Below are 25933 nucleotides of genomic sequence, written 5' to 3'. Positions count from 1 at the left end.
GCATGATGGCTGCCTCTTAGCGGTAGGTGTGGTGGTTGGGCGGTCGGGTATGTGTGTTCATTCTGGAGGGATGACGCCCAGACTGATTTGTGGCTGCGTTGGGCCTGAGGAGACGCTTAAGCTAGAAGTGTGTGCTAGCTTACTGTGTTTAATTAGGATGAGTATATGGCGGGTGTTAGTATGAGAACAGCTATACCGAATGTGTCATAGTATTGCTGTGTTCTAGTTGTGTTGGTGTATAGGAGAGAGTAAGCGTGGTAGTGTGATGTTAGGGAGAATTCTCTGATAAGGCTAATTTCCCAAACCTAGTGAGTCCCCCAGCAGCTTTGCTGGATTTTTGGGGTTTGTTTGTTTTTCTCCTGCTAAGAGTCAGACTCTTTTACTCCCACTCTTAGGCATGACTTGAGGTATGTCTTTGACTTGTTATGTGCTTATGGGCTGTGGGGTTCCTTTACTCCATAGGGTATCATCTGTTTTTATGTAGGTGTGGTACACAGCACCCTCAGTGCAGTACCACAGGGGTGTCACAGTGACCCCCAAACATAGACTCCATACCCTGGGACTGACTACTGTCTCCCAAGGCATGTAAAGTCACCATTGGCTTTACTAGTCCAAAATTGTGAACAGAACCAGTACAAACCATCATGTTGTGGAAGTACTGGTAAGGGGTAATTCGATTGCCCCTGGGTCTGTTTTCGAGGGGGTGTTAGGGAGAATTGTGAGTCCCCCAGCAGCTTTGCTGGATTTTTGGGGTTTACTTTTTTCTCCTGCTAAGAGTTAGACTCGTTTACTCCCACTCTTAGACATGATTTGAGGTGTTCCTTTGTCTTTCCATGTGTTTTATGGGCTATGGTGTCTTTTACTCCATAGGGCCTCATGTGTTTTTGATGTGGGTTACACAGCACCCTCCGTGCCGTAACCCAGGGGGTTGTCGTAGCGACCCCCCAACATAGACTCCATACCCTGGGACTGACTACTGTATCCCACGGCATGTAAAGTCACCATTGGCTTTACTAGTCTCAAATTATGAACAGAAATCAGCACAAACCATCATATTGTGGACGTACTGGTCGGAGCAATTCGATTACCCCGGGGTCTGTTGTTCGAGGGGGCACGTCTCCGTCCCCCCTGATCGAGTTTTGGCTGGTGGCAGTGGACACTACTTTTTATATTCGACCGCGAATATATCTCTGGGATTTTCCCATTGTTCGAGGCTACCAACTTTAATTATTTAATTCTTATAGCCTCGAACATACTGCCGGTTTATTTAATATTAATTCACCGGTTGGTATTTTTTGCCAGAACTCTATTCTAAAATGGCGTTTGTGTTCTCTTCTGTGACTCCAACCCAAGTCGAGCCCTTTGTTCCACTTTTTGGTGGGCTTCTCCACAGAAGCCTCCAAAAGAGGTGCCACTCTGTCTGGGTACCACAGGGGGTGTGGGAGGGGGTTTAGGCACCCTGGACTGAGTTGCCTTGGCAACTCAAGTCGCACTCTTGTGTGATTGGCCCAAGTGGTGAGCCGGCCGGCTCACCACTTAGCATGTTTGATTGACAGCTAGGCTGAATGAATGGGGGTGTGCTGCATAAAAGCAGGGCTTTGTGGACTGGAACTTCAGAAGTCGCCACAGGACCTAAGAATCCGAGGAGGGAGAAGCTGAGCCGACCTGCAACGACGACACCACTGGTGAAGCCCTGCTGCAGCTATCTCACCACTTTCCCGACGACAAGAGAAGATCTTCTGCTGGACGAGTCTTTTTCCTCTGAACTGGTGGGACCAACCAGTTCACCCTTTTCGCCTTCCAAAGACGACCCTTGGTCGAATCGCCTGTGCCAAGCACCCCGGCGGCCGGATAGCCAAGCTCACCACTTCTGACCGCGAATAAAAGGACTGCACCTTTTAACCAGGAACTCTGCGGCTGGTTTCATCCCTGTGCAGTGCAACGACTCCAAGTTTCCTCCTTGACGAGATCCTCTCTTCCCCTGGTCGGAGCGACTACTGCAACCACTACCAGGAACAACTGCCCCCGCCGGAGTTTCCTTTCTCTTTAAGATACTGTGTCCTGCCTGGCCTCCCTTTCTACAGATTGCGAAAGGTGACCCTTAAATCCTTGGCTTCTATACTGGGTTGGCTCCAGACCTCGAACTATATCTCTTGAATCACCCCAACCTCTTTTGAACCCTCTGCAAAGACTTTCAGTGCACTTTAAACCGTGTGATCCTGGGCACATTTCACTTTGCTCCATTTAAAGTGGGCCTGGCCTTTGAACTTTGGCTCTACAGTATAACCTGCCTTTCTCCCCTTGCTCTGAACTCAAGTGTTGGGAACTGTTTTATTTTATGCTCTGCCTTTTCTCTCCCTTTTTAACCTAAACTGTTGGAGTGCCATCTAGGTTAAGCGCTCACTTCTGTTTTAACAAATAGTTGTGCTTTAACCCTGACTTGTCTGATAATTATCAAGGGAGGTGTGTATACTTACCTCACTGTGTTTTAGATTACTTTTCATTGAGAGTGCTAGTGTATTATCTAAAGTGTGTTTTAAATGAATAACTATATACTTTTTATACAAAGCTCTGGTCAGTGTTTGTTTATTCTACTGTGTTTTGACCCTATTGTGTATACTCTGTATACTGACCTACTCTTCTTGAGAGAAGTCTGACTGCTCAGCCACAGCTACCAGGTAAATCTGGGTGGTGCAGACTGCTACCAGTTGGGTTTACTGCTGCTTCTGTAGTCTTAATCTTTTTGCAGTGCTCCCCAAGGGAACTGCACAGGATTCTGCCTAACATGTGATTTGATGGTTATCAGTTGGGCACTTGAGATCGAACACTCAATCGGTACCATTTATTCTATAAGTTTTATTTACTCTGTCCGTTCATTCCACTTCGTCTGTTCATCCATTTCATCTGTTATCCATTTCATCTATTAGTCCTTCGATTATTCGATCCACTCAACCCATCGACCACATAGCTTACTCCATCCGTTCTGTAGACCCATTTCATCCTTCCCATCCGTTTAATGTTTTCTATCCGTTTCATCTTTCCTATTAATTCGATTTGTTCCGTGTGTTCCACCCATTCCATCAGTTCCATCCACCCAATCTGTTCGATCCGCACCATCCGTTCCATTCCATCCGCACCGTCTGTCGCATCCGCACCGTCTGTCGCATCCGCACCGTCTGTCGCATCCGCACCGTCTGTCGCATCCGCACCGTCTGTCGCATCCGCACCGTCTGTCGCATCCACTCCGTCTGTCGCATCCACTCCGTCTGTCGCATCCACTCCGTCTGTCGCATCCACTCCGTCTGTCGCATCCACTCCGTCTGTCGCATCCACTCCGTCTGTCGCATCCACTCCGTCTGTCGCATCCACTCCATCAGTTCAGTCTACTGTGTCTGTTTCATCCATTGCATCTGTTCAATCTGCTCGTTCGTCACATCCGGTCCATCCCCCCCCCCCCCCCCTTCCGGTCCATACCCCCCTTCCAGTCCATCCCCCCCTTCCGGTCCTTCCGGTCCATCCACCCCTTCCGGTCCATCCACCCCTTCCGGTCCATCCACCCCTTCCGGTCCATCCACCCCTTCCGGTCCATCCGGTCCATCCGGTCCATCCGGTCCATCCGGTCCATCCGGTCCTTCCGTTTCCATTCTTTCCATCCACTCTATCCGGTCCTTCCGGTCCTTCCGTTTCCATTCTTTCTATCCACTCTATCCGGTCCTTCCGTTTCCATTCTTTCCATCCACTCTATCCGGTCCTTCCGTCCCTTCCGTTTCCATTCTTTCCATCCACTCTATCCGGTCCTTCCGTTTCCATTCTTTCCATCCACTCTATCCGGTTCCATCCAGTTCCATCCACTCCATCCGTTTAATCGGTTCCATCCGTTTTATCGGTTCCATCCACTCCATCGGTTTAATCGGTTCCATCCACTCTACATGTTTCATCTATTCTGTCCATTTTTTCTTTAATGCATCAGTTCCATCCATTTCATCTGTTCTATCCACTTCATCCACTGCTTCTGTTCCCACTTGCTCCTTCTGTTCTAACTTCCATTCGTCCCATCTATTCCTTTTGTTCTATCTATTCCACCCGTCCCATTCATTCCAACCAGTACGTCCACTCTGTTCCATCTGTTTCATTTGCTCCATCCGCTCCGTCTGTTCCATCCATTCGTTCTGACAAGTAGACTCAGTCCAACGAGCTCTGTTCCATCCGTTCCATTCGTTTGGTCCGTTTCATTCACTATCCGTTCCATTCATTCAATCTGTTCTGTCCGCTCTATCCATTTCATCCATTGCATTTGTTCTGTCCACTCCTTTAGTTCCATCTACTCCATACACTCAATTTGTTCACTTTTTCCATCCATTTCATTCTTTTATCCACTTTATCCATCCGTTCCATCCTTTCTACGCGTTCGATCTACTTTTCATTTCGTCTACTTCATCCGTTCCGTCCACTTCATCCGTTCCATATTTTTTTATTATTTATTTATTTGTATTTACATTGGCCAATTTAGATTTCTGCTAGTTAGATCGGGTCTCTATGCTGGTTTGTTATCTTTGATTCAACAGCCTTCGGTTTCTGTTTTTTGTGCTTGTTTTAAGGGAAGAGCCACGTTTTCATTAATTTGCGGAAAGACATGAGGTCTTTAGTGAGTCGAATGTGGGGTGGAAGTGAGTTCCACAGAGTGGGGGCCAAGGCTGAGAATGATGATCCACCTAACCTGACTGAGTTGGTGTTTGGTATCACTAGGAGGCGGGCAGAGCTTGATCTTAGAGTGCGCAGTGGATGGTAGGGTTTTAGCTTGTCCTGAAGGTATTGGGGCCCGATTCTATGCGTTGCTTGGTGAAAGATGCATAAGGTTTTCAAAGTCACCCTTCTTCCAACCGGGAGCCAGTGGAGAGTTTTGAGAGCTGGGGTCGTGTGATCTCTTGGGCCAAGTGCTAGTAGTAGTAGTTTGGCTGCAGCATTTTGTGCTCTATTTAGTTTAGTCAGGTGGTATGCTTGGACTCCGAGGTAGAGGGAGTTAGCATAGTCCAGTCTTGACATTACAATTGCTTGGACCGCGGCAAGTCTATTGGGAAAGGAGTGGTATGGAAAAATGCACCTAAGAATTTGGAGGTGGTAGTGGCAGGACTTTGAGACGTTGTTGACTTGGTGCGAGAGGGTTAGGTCAGAGTGGAGAGTGCATCCAAGGTCTTTTACTGAAGTTGAGGTTGTCTGGGGGATTGCCCATGGATGATGGCCAGGGTAGAGGGTGCGAAAGAAGTTCAGTGTTGCCACACACCATGATTTCAATTTTGGTGGGATTTAAAAGGAGGTGGTTTGTAGTCATCCAGTGATCAATGTCAAGTAGGCAGGCAGCGAGGTCGGGCTGGCAGTTGGGTTTTGAGTTAAGGAGTTTTAGGATTAGTTGGGTGTCGTCGAGGAAGTTGTAGCACAGGATATTGTGCGAGCGGATTATTTGTGGGAGGGTGGACATATAGAGGTTGAACAGGAGGGCTGATAGGCACGCTCCTTGTGGAATTCCGGTATTGACTGGTCGGGCGGCGGAGACAAAGGAGGAGAGGGGGATTATTTGTTTCCTATTGTTAAGGAAGGATGCTATCCAATTGAGAGCGTTTCCACGGATTCCTAAATAGTGGAGGCGGTCGAGGAGGATTGAGTGGTTGATTGTGTCAACGGCAGCGGATAGGTCGAGAAGGATTAGTGCAGCGCATCCCGCAGAGTCTGCAGTGTTTTTAAGGTCATCCCAGATTGAGGTCAGGGTGTTTTCGGTTCTGTGTCAGGGGTCTGAAACCTGATTGAACAGGGTCTAGGAGATTGTTGGCTTCGACAAAGGCATTTAGTTGGGAGTAAGCGGTTTGATCGAGGAGTTTAACAAGGAACCTGGTGTTTAAGATGGGGCAGTAGTTTTTGGGGTCGAGGCATGTTTTTTTAGGAGGTGTTTGACATGAGCAGTTTTGAACGCGTCGGGAAAATTCCCGGGGAGAGGAACTAGTTTATGATGGTTCTCGCGTATTCTCCTGCGCGGGTAGATGCAAATATTTCTTTGAGGGTTGAGGCTGGGCAGGAGCTAAGCACCTAAATTAGTCAGTTGATATTGGTGCGAACAAGTCTAAAGTCAGGTGGGTTGTAGTTGCAGGCTGTGGGTTGCCAGGCAGGGAGGGTGGATTGTGCGGTGGGTGCAAGAGGGCCAGTTTGTTGATTAGGATGTTTGTTCTTTCGAGAGCTGTGGTGTAGAGGTGGATAGAGAGAGAGTGAGTCACAGAGTGATTGAGAAGGGGTTTATTGGGTGGTGGTACATGATGGTTTGGTGAATTTAGAGATGATTTTGTGGAGTTCTTTGCTGGGGTTTTCACAGTTGAGTATTCGAGAGTTGTAATGGGCTTTTTTTGTTTTCCGGATTTCGGCTTTGTAGTGGCAATGGTACCGGGCTAAAGTGGATCTGCTCAGGGTGGTTTTATCTTTCCACCATTTGCGTTCAAAGGATTTATGTAGTTTTGCAGACTTCAGTTCTGGTGTAAACCATCTTGGCAAAGGGCCATGGTGAGCGGATGATTGCAAGTGGGCGTGAGCGGGATTAATGAGGTATTGATCCATGTGTCAAAGGCGTTGAGGGTTAAGCATACATTGCGTGTGGAGGTAGGGGAAGGAGACTGACAGAGCACGTCGGCTAGGTCGGGAAGGATTTTTAGTTTCTTCCAGCATTTGCATAGATTTGGAGGTTCTGGTTCGTTTACGGGGAGGGAGGCGGGTGAGCGAATGTTGAAAGAGACAATGAAGTGATCTGACCAGATGATAGGGGTCGGCGGTTTAAGATGTATCTGGTCGTGGGAGCTGAAGATGGCATCAAGGATGTGTCCTTTGCAGTGAGTTGGCCCGTTTATGTGGATACGGAGGTTAATCGCATCTAGGCAATCGACCAGAGAGTGGGTCATAGGGTTGGTTGGGATGTCGAGCCAGATATTGAAGTCTTCTAGAAGAGTGAGGGTTTGATGGTTTAATTGGATGTTGGTTATCGAATCGCAGAAGTTGCTTGAGAATTGTCTGTCGTAGCCAGGGGGTCTGTAGATGATGAGAAAGTTGGGGGGAGGGATAGTTTGACGAGAAGCAATTCGCAGGAAGGCATGGTTGGCTGGCTGTCCATGATTGAGGCAGAGAAGTGTGTCTTGAAGGCGATTGCTACTCTTCCTCTAGAGGGGCGGTTAAGTGGGATGAGGGTGTAGTGTGGGGAAAGGCTTCATTGGCGATAGGGGCAAAGTCGTTGGAGAACCAGGTTTCTGTGATAAAGACTAGGTCTGGTTTGTCTGAGGTGAGGAGGTCAAACATGCTGTGTCTGTTTCTTGCTACAGATCCCGCATTAAAGAGGATGCATCTTACTTCGGTACAGGAGGATGATGATGAGGACGTTGCAGAGGTGGAGGTTGGGAGGGGTAGGGGAGTCGGTCAGAGGGTTGGTGGGTGCAGGGGGTTCAGGGGAGGCAGTGGAAAGTAGGGGGCGAGAGAGGGGGGATGGTCGATGGTGGGTGGGAAGAGTAGGTGGGCGGTCAAGGTATTGGTCATGGGGGAGGTGGGGTTGGACAGGTGTGTGAGGTTAGTTGGATTTGAGTCAAGGGATGCGAAGGTCGGGTGTAGGGGGTTAGGAGTTCCAGTTGTGTTAGGTGAGAAATCAAGGGAGGGGTTTAAGGCAGGGTGAGGAAGGGGGGTGGGTGGCTGTGATCGAGATTGGGAGATTGAGGTGGTGGGTCGAGACAGGAGTGGCGAGGAGTAATGAGAGATCGAGGGAGACCATGTACGTTTTCCTTTCAGGGTTTTTGTTGCAGTTGGAGTGTGAGAGAGGGTAGGGGGGTCAGAGGGTGAAAGGGATGCAGCTGTTCTTGCCAGGGCGGGATGTGCAGTTTTTAGAGGGGGGAAGCAGTGGGTCGGGGGAGGATGTTTGGGGTAGTTGATGAGAGGATTGGGGGGTGGTGGCGGGGCTGGGTGTGCCTGGGAGGCTGGGTGGGCTGTTAGTTGGAGGGGGTAGGGGTGCGGCCATGATGATAGTAGGCGGGTGGGTGGAGGGGATGGGAGGAGCTGGGGTCTTAGGATGGTCGGCTCGCCATCGGGCTCCTCTGGCTTGGTGTTTGAATAGGGGTTGGGGGTGTGGTGGACAACTGACAGTGTGGTGGCGGGTTGGATGGTTTGGGGTGGGTTGGTTCTTCTGTCTTGGGAGTTGGATAGGGAGTGGGCTGAGGATGTGGTGGAGGGCGGGATGGTTTGGGGACGGGGTAAGGGGGAAGTAGGGCGGGGGCAGGCAGGGAGGCGGGCGTGAGTGGGACTCTTTCGGCGGACCATGGTGGCCTGAGTGGACTCATGGCGTGGCTAAGTTTGACTATGCTATAGTTGGTCCTAGGATGCTTTGTTCGCATGTTCCAAGTTCAACTATACCACAGGATATTATCCACACCTTCTACATTCAATTATACTACTGGGTGGGATTATTCACACTTTCGGAGTTTACCTATACCAAAGTTAGGGACACTTTCTAAGTTCAGCAGGACCACAGAAGATATTATTTTCACTTTCTCAGTTTACCTAAATCACAGTTAGGTTCGCTTTCTAATTCAGCTGTAGTATAGGATGATGATATTCTCAGTTTCTAGGTTCAATTATACCACAGTATATTATTCACACCTTCACCTTCTAAAATCAGCAATACAACTGGGTGAGGTTATTCACATCCTCTAAATTGAACTGTACTACAGGGTGAGATTATTCACAATTTCCACAATTATGCTATTAGGCATACTTTCTAAATTTGTGAGGTTTGTGCAGACTAACTAGAAGTGAGATTCAACTCACTGGAACACATCAGGTGCGCTCAAAGTTGTTGGGAGTACAGTTTAGATGCAAGAGTTTACAACAGTAGGGCTTGTAGGATTGAGTGGTAGGGTAGTATGGTGTGAAGTAATTGCTTCAGTCCCCGCCCTTGCCACACTTACTTTTTGGTGGGTGCTGGCTTCCTGCTTCTCCTGCGGATACCTGCAGGAGAACCACCTTTCACAAAGACGAGGCAGTCCTGTGGACGCACCCGGCATTTCTGCCCAAGGTTCTGTCTGCTTTCCACTTGAACGAGGAAATCGTCCTTCCTACGTTTTTCCCCGATCCCAAGGACGAAGCACAGAGTGCTGGACTGCCTGGACTGCCTGCACTGCCTGGATGTCAGGCGTGCCCTGAAATTCTACTTGGACAAGAGCAAGGGCTTCCGCAAGTCCGGCGCCTTCTTTGTCGCTTTTGAAGGCTCAAGACCAGGCTAACAGGCCTCTAAAGCTTCCATATCCTGCTGGATGGTCTCTGCCATCAAAGAAGTGCATGAGGGCCAGCACAAGCCGCTTCCGGCCAACATACATGCCCACACAGTCGGGGCCATGGCAACGGTCATTGCATTCCAACACCATGTCCTTTGGCAAGTCATAAGCAGGGCGGCCACTTGGGCCTCTCCCTCGGCTTTCTGCAAGCATTACTGTTTGGATGCCGTCTCTAGATCTGATGCGGTTTTCGGACAGGCGGTTCTCAGGAACCTATTTGCTTAAGAAGGGTCTCCTCTCCACACTGGGGCTACAATCAGTTGTAATTGCCCATGCAGTATGGAGGAAAGGGGATGGGACGTAAGAGTAATTAGAAGTTACTCACTGTAGTGAATTATTCATTCATTGTACTTCCTTGTTCCTAAAAAAGACCAAACAAAACGTGCCAGTGCTGGACCTAAGGCTAGCAAACACTTAATGTCAAACCTCAAAAGTTCAGGATGACCATGCTACAATAAGCCATCCCATTGCTCAGAGAAGACTTTGACAACACTAGACATGAAAGACGCCTACTTTCATATTTCAATGCTACCAGTGCATCAAAAAAGGTTCAAAGTGGATTGGACACATTATCAATTCAAAGTACTTCCTTTCGGGATCTCGTTAGCTCCACATATTTTTCCAGAGTTTTAGCAGTGGTAGCAGCACATCTACGCAGAGACAATATCCCAGATTGCCTAATTACCTTGTTGCTCTTCGCCCGTCGATTTTAGAGAGACTTTTATTCATTGTTACCTATTTTTAAATTGTGCTTTTAAATTGTGCTAATATTGCTTGAACACTTTCTTGATACGCATCTCCTTCGGCTCTTAGCTCTTTCTAAAGCTTGTTGCTGTGTGCGAGTTAAAGCAGAGGCTGTTATCTGACTCTGCACGCACCTAGGTTGATTGAACGCATCCCCAGACGCATTGTAGTTCCTGCGCTCGGTTCGTGCTGGGAAGGACTTTGTACTGCCTCCACACTGCCCCTGCCCCTGTCCCTCCCTGAGCACACCACAATGGCCACACGTGGCTCTCTGCTGGCGGCCATCCAGTAAAGCTTGCTGTTCGTTTAGAGGATTCAATCCCTTCCCCTCTTCCCTCCTTATATCTGCTGTTAAGCCGTTGGCCGCTGTAACACAAGAGCCGCTGGATACTGCCATTCCCAGGCCATCGCCTGCATCTCCTGAGGAAATCACAATGGCAGCAACAAATAAAGAGCTGTCTATCATAAATGCTATGATTTCCCCCCCCCAAAACATTGACCATTTAAAATTAGCACACAAACATCCTTTACATGTGCACTGCTTAACACACGTTCATTGGTATGCCATGCCACGGAATTTGCTGATTTCATCCACAAATCAAAACCTGACATTATGGCCATAACGGAAACATGGCTTCAGGACGCTGCTCGTCACATTTTATCCCTTGCCATTCCGATATTTTGGCTGTAAATCGGGCAACACGTGGAGGAGATGTTGGTCTTATATTAAAAAAAAAAAAGCTAGAATCAGATCTTCGCCTGGACTGACAATTTTTTGCTCTTCTTTGATTCTAATATTAACTCAGCAATGATCAAACCTGCTCGTCCTATTAGACGAACCACGCCTGTAAGGAATTCAAAAGGCCTTGAGGCCTTTGCCCCTGCTGCTGTACCTCTACTGCCCCTCTTGGATGCCGAACTCCCACTTGATGCCTTCTCCCTAGCCTTTAGAAAGGCTGTAAACCAGACCTTTGAATCTCTGGCTCCTCTTAAACAACGTTGCTTGCAGAAAATGCTCTCTTCTCAACTATGGTTCTCCTCGGATAGCTTAGTCGCCAGAGCCAAAAAAGGAGAGCAGAACGATATTGGCGTAAGAATCCACTTACAAGGCAGCTGCAAGACTTTTAAAAAATTCCCTCCTGAAAGCCAAAGAAGAAAAATTAAATACCAGAATTGATTTTGCAAAGTCCAAGCCCAGGGGAACTATTCAAAGGACTACTTAAGGGTGTTTCCATATATAATCTTCCCGAAGCCGACAACATGGTGCCAGCACATTCATGGCTGCTTTGCTTAAAGTTATGTTACACCAACAAAACATCTCACTAACTCAACCTTCTGAGCAAGAGTCAATATCAAAATGCTCTGTACACGACCCAGCTCTCCCACGTTTCTCCTTTCTTGGCGTACTAGAAAGTGAAGTTAGCGAAGTTATATTAAAATTAAAACATAGATCCTGCAAAGGAGACCGCTTCCCAGCATCACTTTTTCAAGACTTTTGAGACTCTGACACCCTGGGACACCGCTTTTGTAAATCTGTCCTTTGCTGAGGGAGCTGTTCCAAATAATCTTATTGATATTTATATTTTATTTCTATCGCGCTCGTACACAAGTGTTTCAGAGCGCGACACTTGTCACAACACAACCTTAAGGAATCATGTATTAACCCCCTGCTAAAAAAAGGAAATTCTCGACACTGGGTATCCTGGGAATTTCAGGCCCATCCCTTTTTGTTAAAGATAAGATCTCACACTATCAATATCAAGACTTCACTCAGAATGATATTCTCCCTATTGGCCAGTCTGGCTTCCGTGTAAATCACAGAACTGAAATTGCTCTACTGGATCTCAAGTCGAACATAGTAGAGATTATTGATGAGGGTGGCCAGGCACTATTACTTCTTTTGGACCTATCGGCCTCTTTTGATTTAGTCAATAATGCAATCTTGGCCGATGGACTTATTGAAGTGGGCAGATGAACTGAGTCAGCGGCAAACTGGCTCAGATCCTTTCTTGGTCCAGGATCTCCATATGTGACAAAGGATAACACGCAGTCCCTTAAGGCGACACTGACCTGTGGGGTCCCACAGGGATCCTGCATGTCACCACTTTTATTTAATATCTACATCAAGCCTCTGTGCAACCTTCTTTCTACACTGGGTGTCCGTTTCGCAAACTATGCCGACGACACCCAGATTGTTATCTAACTCACTGGTCTTTATATTAAGGACCTTGAGAAAGTGAACACCATCTTTCATGTAATACAAATCTGGATGGCCACAGACTCGCTGGCCCTAAATGATAAGACAAAGCTTCTTATATTGGGCACACTAGCTAAACTTGGCCTCATGGACTTATGCTAGCTTCTGCATTGCAGGTAACCCATCCAAGGTCTCTGAATTAGTGAAGACCTTGGGAGTTTTTTTGACTCCCACCTGCCATTTAAGAAGCATGTCCTTCATGTTCTATATCCATCTTCTATGACAAATTTGCCCCAAAACTACGCTGGCTGCTGGTTAAACAAAGAATTAGATTTAAAGGCACAATGCTGGTTCATAACTGCTTATCAGGTAAAGCCCCGAAATACCTGTCAGCTAGAATTCTCAGAGTTCCCTTTCACAGAACCCTGTGCTCTAACAAAGGTATCCTCTTGAAACAACCTTGAACCCTATTGAAGAGGATTGGTGGGTCAGGTTTTCAAGCTTGGGCCCCAGACCTCTGGAACCAGTTCCCATCTTCTCTTAAGGGCTGCAAGCCAACCACCCAGTTCAAGAAACTGTTAAAAACATATCTATTTGAGCTGGGCTAAGGTAATCACTCAATTTCTGGTATTGACTCTCCCGTTTCCGAAAATATTTGTGGTGTTCTGAGCGCACTGAGGCCTATGGGTGAATGGTGCTATATAAGAAAATAATAGATAGCTAGATAGATAAGAGTACCCTTAGCTGGAGGACTGGCTAATAACAGGAGAAACTTGGGAAATATTTTACCCAAATACACAGAAAACAATAAATCTTCAGCATCAACTGGGGATTTCAATCAATGAAAAGAAAGCAAGCCAACCCACAGTAACAAAAACAGTTCCTAGGTGCAGTAATACATACCAAAGACAGTCTTTCTCTTAAACAAGAGGGTCCAAAATGTTCTCCAGCCGAACCCTTGCTATATAGCCAGTCAGCCGGTAACAGTCACAATGGTAATGCGTCTTCTAGGCATGATGGCATTGTGCATCTTCATCGTGCCAAACACAAGGCTGCATATGCTTCCTCTACAAGAATGGTTAGCGAAACAATGGTCGCAAGCAAAGGGCAACTGGGACGATAAAGTAGAGCTTTCGCAAGAGGTGGTGTTGGTACTACAACGGTGGACAAGAGAACATGTTACAGGGAAAACATTTTGTTAACACTCCAGCACACCTCGTATGACTTTCAGGGTGGGGGACCATTGTCACCACCACACAGCGCAAGGACTGTGGTCTGGCTCACACTCCAGAAAGCTCATCAATGTTTTGGAGTTGCCAGCAGTCTACAAAGCACTACAAGCATTCCATCATCACTTACTGGGTTAAAATGTGCTCATCTTAACTGACAGCACAATAGCCATGTTCTACATCAATAAACAGGGTGGAACTCATTCCCAAAATCTTTCCACACTGGCACAAAGGATATGGAAATGGTGCATCCAGAGAGGAGTTAATCTCCAATCTCATGTTCCAGGGGAACACAACAGCCGAGCAGACACACTAAGCAGAAACGCAAGTCAACCCGCAGATTATGAGTTGTGGTTATACTTACATTCGAACAAAATGTTTACACACTGGGGGCATCCAGACATAGATTTGTTTGCCATAAAAGAAAACACAAAATACCCAAGTTACACCTCCAAGTTCCTGCAGAAGGAATCCAAAGGGAACGTACTGACGATCGGTTGGTCAGGGATACTTTAATACACTATTCCTCAGACCCCACTCTTGAACAGAGTAATCCACAAGCTGCACAAAGAACACTTAACTATGATTCTGATAGCTTCACTGTGGCCACGTCAGACTCTCACCTGTTCAAAAAGTCAATTTGTCCACCAATGCAACTAACATGCATTAACAACATGTCACATAACCAGGGACAACACCTACACGCTCAACTTCAAACAATCCGCTTTAGCAGCTTGGATCCTGAGGTCATAGAGTTTGGACACCTTAATTTGCCTGACAGATGCATACAAATCTAAAACGAAGCCTGTAAACCAAACACACAACATTGCTACTTTAAAAAATGGACATGGTTTGTGGTGTGGTATAGAAGGTCAAACAACCCTGTTGAACGTACACCATCAAATAGTGGACTACGTATTATACCTTTTGCACTCAGGTTTGGTCTTTAATTCCTTAAAGGTCAATCTAGCTGCAATCACAAAGCAAGTTTTTATGGTGGAGACTTCCAGTCGTTAAATCCTTCATAGAAGGTAGGAAACATCTTTATCCTCCTGTTGTAAACCTGCCTCCATGTTGGGATTTAAAAATGGGCATAAGCAAACTCCCTTGAGCCAACGCATAACGCAAGCCTCAAAGGTCTCATTTACAAAACGGCTTTCCTTGTAGCAATTACGTTTATTCGGTGGTAGTGAGCTTCAAGCTTTATCTGTGTCAGAACATTACAAAAGAGGTGATGGCTGGAAGGTTTTGAATTAATTTGAACCTCTTTCATTGCTCTGGGCAAACCCCCAGCCCATCTTTCTTCACCTGCCAAGCAATTACAAAAGGGAAAAGTTCATAGAAAAGTCCATACATTTCTGTTTGGGAAATGAGGATGATTTATATTGTCTTACTACGCTGTAGTTGCTTTTGTGAAGTAAACAAACTGTTTAGATGGATGATATGGTCTTTCACAGCCACCCAATATAGAGGATAATTCCAGAAATATTTGTTTGTAATAGACATGGTTTAGGGCTATTATTAGTAAGTGATAGCCTTGATAAGGACCTTGAGTGGTCAAAACACCTGAGTTGGCATGGGCAAAGCTTAAGGGGTTTAAAAAATGTATACAAGATTATAAATGGGAAACCAGGAGATTGTCATATAGTCACTATTGATTCATGTTACAAATAACACTCATTTTCTGAATAAATCAGTGTATATCATTTTTGAATATGGGTATATTTTGAATGACATGCACGTGGGGCAACGTGTAGCATCCTACACATTACTTCTGTTAAGGTTCTGGGCATAAACTTTGCACATATGCAGACGCAGAAAATCTGGAATGGGTTGGACAGATTTCCACTGAGGCGCAGCACACTTTGCCTCATTTTGCCCACACATACTAACTTTTGTGCTTGAATATGTCACTGGCTTTTTCCATCAGATACCCTCCTCTAGGTCCAATGTTCCATCTGTTTGGGCATGCCACCACTGCCTCTAGTTTGACCCGCTTTTGCAACATTTGTTTCCCCTAGTATTATTGGAGTGTAATAAAGCTATGCAATAGACATCATGCAGTATTTTACCTTGTCCTTGATGTTGTTCTGAAGTCTTTTTTCACAGGTGATAGAAAGGCATATCACACACTTAAGTTACCAGCTGCCTGGTTCTACAATTGTAACATATCATTTATGCGAGAAGTAGTGAAAAGATAAACCTAACATTCTTTGTAGCCGGCAAAAAATGTAAAAACTTTCCCATCATAATGCTGCTTTTCCCCAATTACATCCAAGCCTACCATGGCAGAGACACACTTCCTGTACTGTAAACCAAAACAGGATATGTGTGAATAACTGCAAACTAAGCGGTAAAAGGAGTACCTTCATTAAGTGCAGATTAAACAGCAGGAGGGTTACATTCAAATACCGAGCATAAATGGACATCCAAAATCTTCTGTTAGCATCCTCACAAATCTTGAGTAGTGCTTCAAAAGTCCCTAATTGCAGCGAATGCCAAGAAGTCCAGGTTCTGCTGAAAATGTAATTAGGAATTTGGAGCCGGTACTAAGTGATGTGGGAATTATATTTTGGGGAAGGAAATTTTGATCTTTTTTCCCACTCGTCATTCACTACCCTAACCTGAATTGAGAGACTAAAAATAGATGCTTTCAAAACCATTGACAAGCTACTTTTTTCTTTTCAGAAGCCCAGCAACGCCTCCTCTTGGTAACTGTGTTTGCTCTGAGTGTTCGCTACCAACCAGTTGATGTCTCTCTGGCTATTTCTACTGGGTTGTTGAATGTCCTGTCACAGCTGTGTGGCACAGACACAATGCTTGGGCAGCCCTTACAACTGTTACCCAAAACTGGTGTTTCCCAGCTCAGCACAGCTCTGAAAGTGGCCAGCACGAGATTACTTCAGATTTTAGCCATCACCACAGGGTAAGCATTAGTTTATAACATGATGACTCCGAACTTGCCTAAAAAATTGTGCAATTGCATATGCTTATCTAAGGTGACTGTGGGTATTGTTTGCTGTTGCATGACTTTTCTGAGACCTCAAAATGTTTTTCTCGTAGTGACCCAGTATCAAGCGCATGCTTATGTTTTTATAATAGTGGGAGGAAATGTCTTTTAGATACTGGTTTTAATTTGCATTTGTGAGATTCTCTTGATTACCTGGAGAGATTGTTCTCTTTTCGAAATGTGTGAATTATAAGTAACTAGAAGTCTTGATTGTAAATGGAAACAATTTTCTTTTAATGGTGTGTGTCCTCCCACGGATTCCTCATCTTTGATATACCAATATTCTGCTGGTAGCGTAGGAAATATTTTCGACAGCAGAGAGTGCTGTGCGGCATAGTCTATGTCCCTCGACGGTATCCATCACTGTGCTCACGTCGATGATGGTATAAATAGCATGAACTGCGTCGGTTACCTCTGTTCTGTTTTTCTGCATGCACAGCACATGTCGGAATGTTTCGACTCTCCTCAGCGATTTGATTTTCTTTTTTCTTTTTAGATTTCATAGTTTATTGGAAACATTTATCAATCCATCATACATTAGTAAAACTCCATAGAGACTCACAAGCACCCTCCCTAACCCATAATTGATTATTCGCTCTGTTCCATTACCCTCCTCTTCTCCAATTTAAAAATGTATTTCAAAAACTGTAACAACACGAAAATCGCCTGAAAATCATCTCCACCTATTAGGAGTTTCCAAAACTTCATTGCCCAATAGCATTGTCTTTTCCTCATCCAATCGGGTCAAGCCCCTACAATACAGTGTGACGTGTTGCAGTGTTTCTACCTGGGTCTCGTATCTACAAGCTGCATCATTCGTCGTACAATAGATCCTCTTAATTTCATTGGTTTAGTGTAAGTTAAGACGGAATCTAAGGAACGAAGTCCAATACCAAGTCAAGAGAAAAAGCTACAAATATCTTGCCCTACAGCCATAGGCCTTAACTTCTTTCCCAAAGGCTGACTGCAGGCGTTGGGTATTTCTGCCTTCCATTGTGCGGATCTAGTCCAACTACGAGATTTCTTTTTTTAGCTTATCAAGGTTGACTACCAATGTTTCTATGTTGAACATAGGGATTCAAGCATGGCCCTACATATACGCTCCCACTGTCCCAGTATGTCGGGTCCATCTTACCCAGGGCTGCACTAAGGATTTCAAAAGGCAGTGACGGCAGGCATTTCCGAAATGATAGCAACTTCCAGACCGTTCTTGCATTCAAGATTAGTTCCACCTCGTCCCTGATCACTGAAGTTGCTATCAAGTTTGAGTTTTAAGATCTTCCTCCAAAAAGCACCCTCTAATGAAGCCGACACTTTTTATGGGGGTAAAAAGATAACCCTCTGCTCCAAAAATTGGTGCTGGAGTAACTTTGGCTTCATAGAAGCTCAGGTACTGGCTCTGCTGAATATTTGCCAGATCTTCTATTGATCACGATCGCCTTTGATGTCAGCATAGTTGCTGTTTTTTCAAGGCCAACAGTCTCGTTCCATCATCTCTCCTATTGTTAATATGGGTCCCAAAATAAACCAGGGACGGGACTCTTTTCTAGGTACTGTTGTTCATGCAGCTGCCTTTTTTAGATCTTGAACCGAAAACCATGATTATTTTTAAGGGGGGGGGGGGATTTATCTCCAGCCTGTTTTTGGCCATAAATGCTTGCAGTGCCTCAGTTGAAGCCCTTTCAGGGTTTGATGCAAAAGGACAAGGCCGTCCGCAAATAGCACCTTGCCTATGTTGTGATCACCAATCTTGAGAGGGAAAGCGGTAGCAACATCTAATGATAGGGGTAAGTCAGTCATGAATACATTGAAGAGCGTCTGGGCCAGTGGGCAACCCTGTTTAACCCTCTCTGTGTAAATGGAAACGGATGCGTTGGGCAGTTCCATGACTCAATTCTTTCCCAGAGCAATTGTCTGTCTACACTATCGAACGTTTTGCCCCAACGATCATTTTATTTTTCATTGGAGATTTTATTGTCAAACTTATGGGTATGGGTTTTCTTCAGGCCTCTGGTGTTCCTTTTAACTCTGAACTCTAAGAGCAGGGGCACATAGTCTACCCCTCATGACACACCTTTAGATTTGCAAGTTTAGCACTCGGGGCTCGAACTTCAACTGGTTTAAGTCTTACTCAATTGCATCCATTAGTAGCTACTATGTCATGTTGCCATACTGTATTCTTCTGCTTCCCATCCCACCTTTTGCAAGACAACCTTAAGAGGCTGTGGTGGCTTTTCATTTTTTTTTTTTTTGGGGCGAAATTCTCAGGGATGATACTAGTTTGTCTAGAGAGAAAGATTCAAATACATAATCCAAGATGGATGAGTACACCCTGTTGGACCAGGTTAACCCCCGCGGTCGATCTTCCTCACATTTTCCATTTAGCATTCGCAGCTCTTTGTCTCTCATTACGTACAGCCATGCCACAGCACTCGCATTGCTACCTCCCTTCGGACCCTCTTCATCATCAATCCTCACCCCCTTATTAGATAAAGATCTCCCTTCACCCATGTGTAGTCAACATTATATCGGCTGTGGCATTCATCAATCATATCATTGAAGGCCTGTAGGAAGATTTTTATTTCAATCCCTGCTGGATTCCAATAGATATTTCACAATTAGTATCCATGACCATCGTGCCGGAAAGGGTCCCGTCGCTCTTAGACAGATAGCCTGGATGAAGGCATTCGGCATATCGAGTCCACCACTGTTAGTCACCTCCCATTTTTTTCCAAGGTCAGCAGACCAGCCGAGGGCCTCCCTTTCATTCCACATTGGGCTGGATTGATGTAAGCGCTGTATCCATCATAAACCGGAGCCCTGGCTAGCCAGGTTTCTTGCAAGCAAATAATGTCCATGTTTCCAGAAGTTATATTGCGATCACTGGCCAAGTGAGAGAAACATCTGGCGTTCCAAAAACCTAGATTCTATCCCTTCTCTTGTTGTTAGTTTGCACTCTTTTGGTCTTGGTTAGTCCCGCTCCACCCCTGTTCTACCCCTGCTCTCTCCTCTTGCCCTTTATTTGCATGGACTTTATGGTCTGCTTGCCCATATAGTCACTGTTAAATTATCTTTAGTGGACCATCCCACTTGGATACATAGCAATCATCTTCTAAAGCTTTATTCTTGCTATTCAGATTTGTCCATTTCTTTTCTTCCTCTTTTTGTATTGAAATAAACGTCTCTTACCAGATTTTTTTGAAGCCCAGTCCTCCAATGGCCTTTTACCGGTTAGGTCAAAACCCCCTGGCCGTTTCTCCCCTCTCGATAATAGATGCAAAATCACACTGTCCATTTTCTTCTCATTCGTAAATTCCACTATATTTATATAATCTGGACGGAGGAAATGGAACGAGGGGACGTGATGAAACAACTTAATTACATTGGCTCTATTCAAGATCAACCCATCGTTACGGGCTATAATCCTTTCCAATGTCAGTTAGAGGGGTACCCTCTCCTCCATCTCGAGCTTAGTGGGCTCTTTTCTCGGATTCCAAATCTTGTAAAAGCCATTGGCTCTTGTTTTGGTGTGTTTCTCTCCTTCACTGGCGCTCCACTAGCCTCCACACCTTTTCTACTCAATGGGGGGTAGGCCAAATGCTCCCTTTCGCATTGATCAATAACCTTCTTTCTTCCAGCGTTAAAAAAACTAGGCCTGGTTTGATCATCTTCATTCCCCCCACTCGTAGACGCCAATTGCTTCTTTTAAAAAAAAAAAAATATATATTGTTTACACAATATTGAACAGCAGGATAAGACCATAACAGCATTTCCCCAACTCCCCCTCTGGAGGACTTCCGCATAGTTCTTGTGGAGTTACTCAAGCTTAGAATAGATCCAGAATCCTGATTTTGTGAGGGCACCATTGCTCCATATAGTCTGACTGGAGTTAGTCCAGCACCACCCCCCATTCTTTCGAGAAGGACCCATTTGAGCCTTGCAAAGTATGAGATAATTTTTCCATTGAGACAAGTGTCCACACCTGCTGAAGCCAGCTAAATACTAACAGAGGGTCTTGTTGCTTCCAATTCTGGGCTATCACTGCCCATGCGCGATAACCAGGCCCATAAAACTCCTCCATTGCGCCTTCTTGTATTCCCTGGCTATATGGTCTCTCATCCCACACGGCCAGACCTTCTCCCCCAATTGGGCCACGTTAGGAAACATCCCCTGCATTTGGGACTTCAATTCAGTCCAGAAGCCCTGAATCTCTTTACAGTCCCACCAGATATGCCTCCAACTGCCCTCCCCCGCAACCCCTCCAGCATAGTTTGGACAATTGTGGGTACATCAAATGTAACCACCAGGAGTAAAGTGCCATTGCATAACGATCTTAACCCACATGTCCCTCGTTTGGATGGATTGGGTCAGTTTAGGGATACCCCCAGAGCTCCCTCCACTGTGGCTTACTGATGGGTCCCCCCAGTGTCCCTTCGCATTTTAACATGTAGCTCCATCTGACATCCTCCATCTGCACATTTATAAATGTATACAAAGCTGACACCAGTTTCTTCGACCCTGAATTAGTTAAGGTGTACTTTTCGAAGGGGGTAAAATCCCTCGAGGCCACCCGTTTGATAGCTGGGCCCCCAGTCACTGTCGGAGCTGCTCGTACTTGTATCTGTCTGACTCTTCAATCTTTAAATGCCTGGTGCAGACCTCAAACGACTTGACCTCTTGGTCCTGAAACATTTCTCCTATTTTTGTCCACCCTGCCTGCTCCCATTTCTTGAATGCCCCTTTCTTTTTTTTTTTTCTTTTTTTTATTGGTTTATTTACAAACCTTTAAAAAGAAAAGCAAAAAGGATAAGACCATACATCGCTCTTCGTTACATTCACGTTATCTACATTGGTTTTTGAGCCACCACATTAATCCATTAAACAATTCTCAATTAATGCTAGCAAAGTTGTCAGTGGTAGTATCAATTTTTGATCCGTTCCTCTAAACATGTGAGACCACCACTCCTCAGCATTGAGGGATGGGTGACTCTCGCTCCACTTACCCAGCAGTCGGGTTCTTTCTGTACGTAGGTTTGTACAAAATAGCACTAAGTGTTTTAAAGTTTCTGGTTCTTGATCGCAGAGTCGGCACATTGGATTCATATTCCTGTTAACTATCCATGTTCTCAGGCGTTCTTTTGTTTTGAACATGTTAAGCCGAAAACGCATATACAGTCTTCTTGCGTTCGGATCAGGAAATAATTCAATGTATTTTTGCAAGTTATTAAAGGCACAAGCCTCAGGTGGCACTTCGCTCAATAATTTCAAGGCTCCTCTTTCAGAGCAAGTCAGCTCCCAGTCTAGGCGCCATAGTTTTAATTTTGCTGCATCAGGATTTCCTTCTAACAGGGCTGGTTTGATGTCGTATTCCGACATTAAACTTTCACAGCGCTTTAGCCACATTTCTAATACTCCTGAAGTTGATGTGCTTTCATTGTTGAAAATGGCAAATTGCGGAATTCCTTCTCCGACCTTTGTTTTCCGATATAGAGACAACAAACTCCAACAGACACGTGCGTGCATGGAGATCAGTGATAGTTCGTATCTAATTGATGCTGTTGCAGTCCCTTTGGGTAATCCCAGGACTTTTACCCAAAAGATGTTCTCGAGCGTGGACCAGATTTTCCAAGAGCACCCCAAGGCGTTTTCTGCTCCATATGTTAAGGATGGGATTACTTTTTGTTGATAGAATTTTAGTACCACTTTGAGTGAAAACCTGCCAAATCTTTTCTTTAGGACTAGAGCTTGGTTTGCTAATTGTTTACATTTACGTTTTGTCTCTGTTACCCAAGGATTGTCATTAAGACAGGAACTGACGATCATTCCAAGGTATTTTACACTCAGCGATATCAGAAGTTTTTCCGTTCCTATGAACCAAGATTGGTTTTTTCGCGTTCTTTTCTGACCACTCTGCAAATTGTTTAACATAAGAATTTCACATTTTTTTGTGTTAATGAGAAGATGATTTTCAAGCACGTACTGCTGTACTGCGTTGATTTTCCTTTGCAGACCAATCGGTGTCCGATCCAATAGTATGAGGTCATCCGCATACAGAAGCCAATTCAGGGGAGACCCATGAATCTTCGGCGGAAAAGATCTTACTGCCTCTATTGGAATTCCAATGTCAGAAATAAACAGGGAAAATATAGCTGCCGCCAGGGGGCAACCCTGTTTAACCCCCTTAAATGTTTCGATCGGTGCAGACAATGTTCCAGTTTGGTCCAGTCTTACTCTCACAGTGGTGCCAGTATGTAAGTCTTTTATTGCGTCTACTAGGTCGATTGGGCACCCCCATTTGTTCAGTTTTTCCCATAGCAATTCTCGATCTACCATGTCGAAAGCATTGGAAAAAACAATAAATGCGAGGTATACAGCTGTATTAGATCTAATGGCCTCCATCTTCAATAGATTCAGTAGCAATAAATTCAAAGAACATCCCACACGTTTGACAAAGCCAGTTTGACGCGTATCAACATGGTTAGATTGGTTTGCCCACGTCACTAACTTTGTTTGTAACACGGTTGCATAAATTTTTCCTAATACGTCGAGTAACGCAATTGGTCGGTAGTTTTTTGGGCAGGTTCTGTCACCTTTTTTGTAAATGGGTACAATTACTGCTGATTTCCATGATCTTGGTGTTTGCCTTTGATCGTTTATTCTCTGAAATAATATCATGCAAAAGTCGGCCCACAACTCTGGTTGTTGCTTGATTGTGAAGTTTGTAAGGCCATCCGGGCCGGGAGCTCGCGAGTTGTTGGCTTTCTTAATTATGTTTATGATGTCATCTTTATTGAATACCAAATCCCATTTGTTTAAGATTGTGACACACGGATTAGGTATTTCAAAGTTCTTTTTGTATAAGTAGCTGAAGTGGGCAATCCATACTGACTCAGGCACCATCACGGCTTGCATGCCACACTGGGAGGCTTCTGAATCGTTAATGATGTTCCAGAAGTCTCTGGTATTTTTATTTCCGAGACTTATTAACATTCGTTCTGAGTCACTTTGTAACATTGACCTTTTGTGAGATTTAATCCAGTTTTTGTACCGCTGTCTGGCATCTTTGGTCAAAATTACGCGTGTAGCGTTATCGCGGTTCCGGGCTAGTCGGATAGTGCGCCTCATCAAACGTTTTTGTTGCAATACATTGAGATCAAAGCAATGAAGGCGTTTTATGCTAGGTCGTTTTAGCCCACCTTTGTTTGTTTGAAATTTTACTAATAGACCTGCATAGTCAGGTGTTGGTTCTCCTGTACAGTATTGGTCTAATATATGAACGACTTCTTCGGCGTCAAGCCTTAACCTCACTCTGTTTGGTCCAACTTTGATCCTCTGTGACCATTTCGACTTGACATTTTGCGTCTGAATAGTAAATTTCATTATTAACATGTCATGGTCACTCATTTCCTTTGAGATCACTTTTAGTGTGGTTACTCGTTTGTGACGATCTGCTGAGACAAATATATAGTCGATTATTGAGCCGTGGCAACCACTTTTCCATGTGTGCGCTGGTGGTATGTCGCCTTGAGTGTGACCATTTAGCATTTGCAAATTTCGAGCGCCTAGTTCTTTCTTCATTTTTGACCCCAGATTTTTTGTTGAAGATTTTCTTGCATGAAAGAAATCAATGTTCAAGTCGCCACAAAGTATTATGTCGGAGCTCCTTTGGTTCACAAGTAGACGATCTATGATGGTCGAGATTGCGTCGATGAAATCGTCATTCCCCGCACTGGCATGGTTCCAATAAACGTTAATAATCGTCATTTGTTCAGGTGCTAGTTTGTCGCGGTCTGGTCTGGTCAAGGTTGATTCTTGAATAAAGGGAGAATGATTCACAGAGTTTGTAATCCTGAACCCAGATATACTCCTTACCATCGTTAGCAGACCAGCCATTGGGCGCCCCTTGCCAGATTGTATAGCAGGGTTTACGGCGATCTGAAAGCCCGTCGCTACAGGAGCTTCAGTTAACCATGTTTCTTGTAAACAAGCAATTGTCAAATCACCCAACCACTCACTGTAGAACAAATGGTTGAAACCCCGTGTGTTCCACGATCCTAATGAACATGTCTGGGGTGGGGGCTCGGCCTGGCATTATTGTGGTTGATTGATGTTCAGTGTTGCTGCTACCCAGTTCCAGTTTTGTTCCACCCCAAGAGGAAGAGAGGTAATGTGAGTATTTGTTGCTTCATCGTTTGTTTTCCCATACCCTTGAATTGTTATGGAAAACTGTTTTATGGGTACATTTTCATCTTGACAGCAACCGTTATCAAATGAGACGTGTTTCTTACCAATAGGCAGAAACTTTTTATTTGTTATTTTTGCTTTTGAACTCTCATCATTTGAGTTCTGATGCGGGGGCTTTAACCGTCCCGCAAAGTCGTTTGACGCTGCCTCGGACAGGCTCTCTGTTGCTTTTTGAGTGTCCCAGACACGTCCTAAAGACTTAAGTTGGGGGCTATGGTTGCATGTTACTACAGTAGATGATTCATCTTGCAATTTATAGACATCAAAGCCCATAGAAAGAAGAGACACGTTTTCCTCCAAGATGGAGGAAGCGATCAAGGGAGAGGTTATATGAAGCACCACTTTGTCGTTCCGGGACTCTTCTGGGAATTCGACTAAGAGCAGGTCGTCTGAGTTGATGGCACGTAATCTCGGGACGTGATGTAATAATGTTACGATATTCCTGCGATTTAGAATCAAGTTATCATGAGGCTGCAATCGCTCGACAAGTATTCTGACTAAGGGATGATGATCGGATCCCCTGGATGTTAGAATCTCTTTCGTTGTTTTAGTTGTGTTTATGGATCTTGTTATGTAATCATTATTGTTCCTCTCTAGTAGTAATGAGCGTTGGAACTCGACTCTTTCATTACGAGCTCCTACTTGACTCTTTCTCTGGTCCGAGGGTAGATGAACTTGATCAATACACTTTTCTAATTGGTAAATTCTGTTTTGCTCTTGCCGTTTGTCTTGCATGGTCAGAAAATTGTTGCTCTTATTCGGTAGGGCGACTCCCTTGTCGTTTATTTGGAAGTTTCGCCCAGGTGGACACTCAACGTCAGCCTTGGATGACGTGGTAGGAGCACTCGCTTTGGCGTCGTTCCCAATGGAAATCGCTCTGCCCATCGCGGATGCTTCTATCTTTAAGCACTCCGTTTTCGGCTCGTTACCAGTATATGGTTTTTCACAAAGTACAGCACTGGATTCCAAGTCCTCATATACACTGTCATCATAAGTTGACATATTTAATAAGTCAATTGAGGGTTCTTTCTCTGTGCTTACTTTATTGGATTCCTTAGGGACACTCTCAGTGTCAGATAGACTGGCAGAAGCCTGTTTTTGAGTTTGCTTAACAGACTGCTTTATTATTCCCGGGGCTAACGTATGGACCACCTTGATGTTACGT

The 25933-nt window shown here is 45.0% G+C and overlaps 1 protein-coding gene across 10 annotated transcripts in view; it reads left to right on the top strand.

The window, feature by feature from the left end:
• Nucleotides 1–25933, top strand: part of HERC1 (HECT and RLD domain containing E3 ubiquitin protein ligase family member 1) — a 3379312-nt gene that overhangs the window by 1223119 nt on the left and 2130260 nt on the right. For all 10 annotated transcript variants that reach the window (XM_069624399.1, XM_069624403.1, XM_069624396.1 and 7 more), the window contains exon 29: nucleotides 16203–16440. In XM_069624399.1, coding sequence (XP_069480500.1) covers nucleotides 16203–16440 — 238 coding nt within the window. The remainder of the gene's footprint in view (nucleotides 1–16202; nucleotides 16441–25933) is intronic.

The sequence above is a fragment of the Ambystoma mexicanum genome, chromosome 11, assembly GCF_040938575.1.
Source record: "Ambystoma mexicanum isolate Mex_15411 chromosome 11, UKY_AmexF1_1, whole genome shotgun sequence".
In the NCBI taxonomy this organism is placed as follows: domain Eukaryota; kingdom Metazoa; phylum Chordata; class Amphibia; order Caudata; family Ambystomatidae; genus Ambystoma; species Ambystoma mexicanum.
This window is presented reverse-complemented; position numbering and strand designations above follow the sequence as displayed.